A 3,469-nucleotide genomic window follows, 5' to 3' on the forward strand; every position below is an offset into this window, starting at 1 on the left:
AAAAAAAAAAAAAAAAAAAAAAGTCCACTAAGTGAAAGCATGGGAAAAAATTAAAGCTAAAATATACATAGAAAGAGGTGAGGCTGCCTTGACAGCTGTGGTTACATTGATGTTGGAGGACATGTACAGAGCTAGAGGGGAACTGTTGATGTTCAAGAAAGAAAAGGTTATTACTCATACCAACTGTGATCTTTTTTCAGTGTGGGATGAACGTTTGTAACACCCATTAAAGAGAATTACGCATATAATTCCTGACATGTTAAAAAGGTGATTGTCAACCTCACAGAAATGTAGCTAATACTTTGATGAAACAGATCCTACTTGTGATTTTAATTTCCATATTTTTTGTTTGTGGAAGTACTGTTCTGGGAAAGCAAGACCATTTTGTGTGACAGAAAAGGTTTGATCTTTTTGTAATGAATTTCCAAGATGAAATACTACCTTGAAAAAAAATCATGGTAGCTGTATCTGTGATACTGTGACTGAGCACGGTGCTTGTGTGTGATTTGACACTGTGAGCAAGCAGTGGGCCTGCTCAGTGGATTTAACTAAATTGAAGAACTTGTTTAAATTAAGCATGGAAGTGACTGCTTTGATGAGGCAGGACCTTGGAGTTAGGACTTCTGTTTTCTAATTACACCTAGTCAAAAAAATTGTTAAAGAAAGTGTAATCACAGGACTCTGCCAATTTGTCACAACCAGAATACTTCACGTTCAATGGCAGCAGTTTAAGTTGAGCAGGACAAGAAGAACAAGCAAGCACTCACTCTCTGCTTTTGGATGACACTCAGTGCTTTTCTGAGCTGCATTTTCTGTGCAGGTAAAACAGAGATATGAAAAGGTTCCGAACTTTGTAAGGGAAGTTGTATACTAGTTACTTATTACTACCCAGGCTCTATATAAATGGAAAGCTTCTACGGGTATTTCTTAAGATTATCAACTAACTAGTGCAGGCTAGTAATCTAGTAGCAAAAAATCAAAGGATAATAGGGGTAACAAGTCTTATATCTATTTCTTGAATATTTTTTGAAATGACATGTATAAAACCGGTTTTTCAGCATATAAAATTATGTGTAACCTTTGTCCCTAATTACAAGTTACCCAAGCATACTGATAGGGGTATGATAATTTCAAAGCCAGGAGACAGACTGTCTTCCTGCTTTGGCTCACTTTTCTAATTAAGATCATTAAACATAGTAGTCAGATTGATCCGAGACTTAGATAAATAATACGTCCTGTTGTTTCCATTGATTTGAATTTTTAATTAACTGAGTTCCATTGCTGATATCACATTTCTGGCTCTTGACTGCAGGCTTTCTACATGTGAAAATGTAAAAACTACATATTGGACTGAAAGACGTGTCCCTTGGCCTATCCTTTGGGATATTGCTCATGAAATTGTGCTGTCTCCAGGATATGAACTTCTGTAGCAGAGATTCTCCCCAGAGTCTACCCATTGTCAGACACCTACTACAAAGAGTTAGAGCAGAAGAGCAACCTCAGCTGCTCCAAAGATTGTTCAGATGAACACAAGGAGGATCTACCAGATTCAAGTTTATAGAAAATATACATAGTTATTACCACCCACAATTTCATTTTTGCACCATCTCTCCATGGAAGAATTAATGTTTAAAGACAGACAGAAAACAAAAGGGAAATTAGGAAAACGAGAAGCAGATGGCTTCACTCTAACTGATCTTCAGAAGAGACCACACTACTGAAAGTGTCAAGGGGAAAAGCTGTGCCAGGCAGAAGTATGGTGGAGGCAGACTCCGAGATGCGGTTGTGCAAGGAGCTGGCAGGAGAAGGGACAAAGGTGGGAACAGCAGCGAAGTGCAGGGGTTGCAGCAAGCTTGACAGGGGAGGATAACCAGGGAGGGGCTGAGCTCAGCAGAGTTTTGAAGGAAGCGACAAGAAGAATGAATCTAACATTACAGCTGAGACACACCCAGCATTGCCTTGCGATAGTGTTTATTATACAGCTTCAGCTCTCAGATTTTATTTTTTAAATACATTTGTAGGCCTGTTGTGGGAAACCTGAAGATATGACCTCAAACATCCAAAACAACAGAAAGCAGATAACCTTTTTCCCCAAAGTTTACTCAGGTTTTTTTAAGGTGTTCTCAGGATGTGAGCAACATGAAGTTGAATTTTTGATTACCGAAAGCAGCAATACTGCACCCAGGAGGAAGGGCAGAACTTATCCAGTCTTATGCACCGTTTGGGGTTTGCACCATCAACTTCTGCTTTGCACGTGCTGCGGCCGAGCCCATCTCACACAGGTACATTGCAGTGCCACAGTCTTGTTCCAGTTTCACCTGTGACTCTCCGTGCCACAGAGAGCTGGTAATCATCTGTGATAATCACCCAGCCAGGGGTGTTTGGAGACACAGACCACAGCGGAAGACTTTACATTCAGATGAGCTGCTCTAGGAGGTAAAACTCTTTGGGTTCAATCTCCTCATGTGATCTGAAGCCATACTAACATGTGCTCAGCAATGAAGTGATTTGGGAGGTCTGCCTGGGGATGCTGAAGTCCAGTAAAGACCTCATTGTGGGTCCTGGCCTCCAAAGGCAAAATCTGTTTCCTGACGAGCACCAACCTACTATCTGTCTGTCCATAGTAACAGAGGTTGTACCCCTCAGTACCTGGTGACTATGTTAACCTGATCCTACAGACACACAGAGTAGGGGAAGGAAACTTCTAGGAGAGAAGGTGACCTTAGCAGCCACAGAGCAGGCAGTGGGTGTTTGACTGTCCCATTTCACATTCCAGGCATATATAATGCCTTTATTTTCTCCTTTTCCAGATTTTATTGAGCAGCTAACATGAAACGTTCCGTCAGATTGTAATACTTGGTGTCAGCCTTTGTCTACTTTTCAGCTTTACTGAAAGAAAAATACACAGCGTACTAAGAAGGGCATCTTGCATTCCACTTTAGCATTGTGCATTCGTAGAGCCCTGAAGATCGTTCCCAAGATCATTCTCGGATGCATTTAATCCACAAACACAGTGGTGGTATTTTTAAAGGAATCGAGAGCCACCTTGTGGAGCAGGGATTCACAAAGGGGCTCCAAATAATACTGCTGGGAACAGCTACTCACTGCTAGGAATTCGGATTCAACAGGATCCTGGAGGTTGTTAATCTGGTATATATATGTTCAGTGAGCACACAGTACATCACACAGCTCCTCTGCTGACTAAAACTGGGCAGAGAAGAAAATATGCTTGTGGGTAGTGACAGGCAGGAATGTAAGACTGTCAGAAAAATGCAGAAAGCAGCAAAATCAGGGAAGCAAAGTAATGTGCTCATTATGTCCTACACAGCCTTGGTGGGGAGGGCGGTGTTGTTCACAGGCCATTTTTCACCATATAATTAATTAAGTCCTCAAAAGTGCTGATAAGTTTTGGAATCATTATGTGTAGATTTCTATCACAGACTTATTTTCTCCTGCAGTCCTTCATTAA

At 41.0% G+C, this 3,469-nt stretch overlaps 1 protein-coding gene across 1 annotated transcript in view; it reads right to left on the reverse strand.

The window, feature by feature from the left end:
• The window catches only part of TAF1B (TATA-box binding protein associated factor, RNA polymerase I subunit B), a 52,389-nt gene extending 49,404 nt beyond the window's left edge, over nt 1-2,985 (reverse strand). Inside the window, 1 exon segment of the mRNA XM_026846511.1 lies at nt 2,914-2,985. Within this exon segment, the coding sequence (XP_026702312.1) occupies nt 2,914-2,985 (72 nt within the window).
• Between the last annotated feature and the right edge of the window lie 484 nt (nt 2,986-3,469).

The sequence above is a fragment of the Athene cunicularia genome (assembly GCF_003259725.1).
Source record: "Athene cunicularia isolate RWA chromosome 3 unlocalized genomic scaffold, athCun1 chr3_part1, whole genome shotgun sequence".
Lineage (NCBI taxonomy): Eukaryota > Metazoa > Chordata > Aves > Strigiformes > Strigidae > Athene > Athene cunicularia.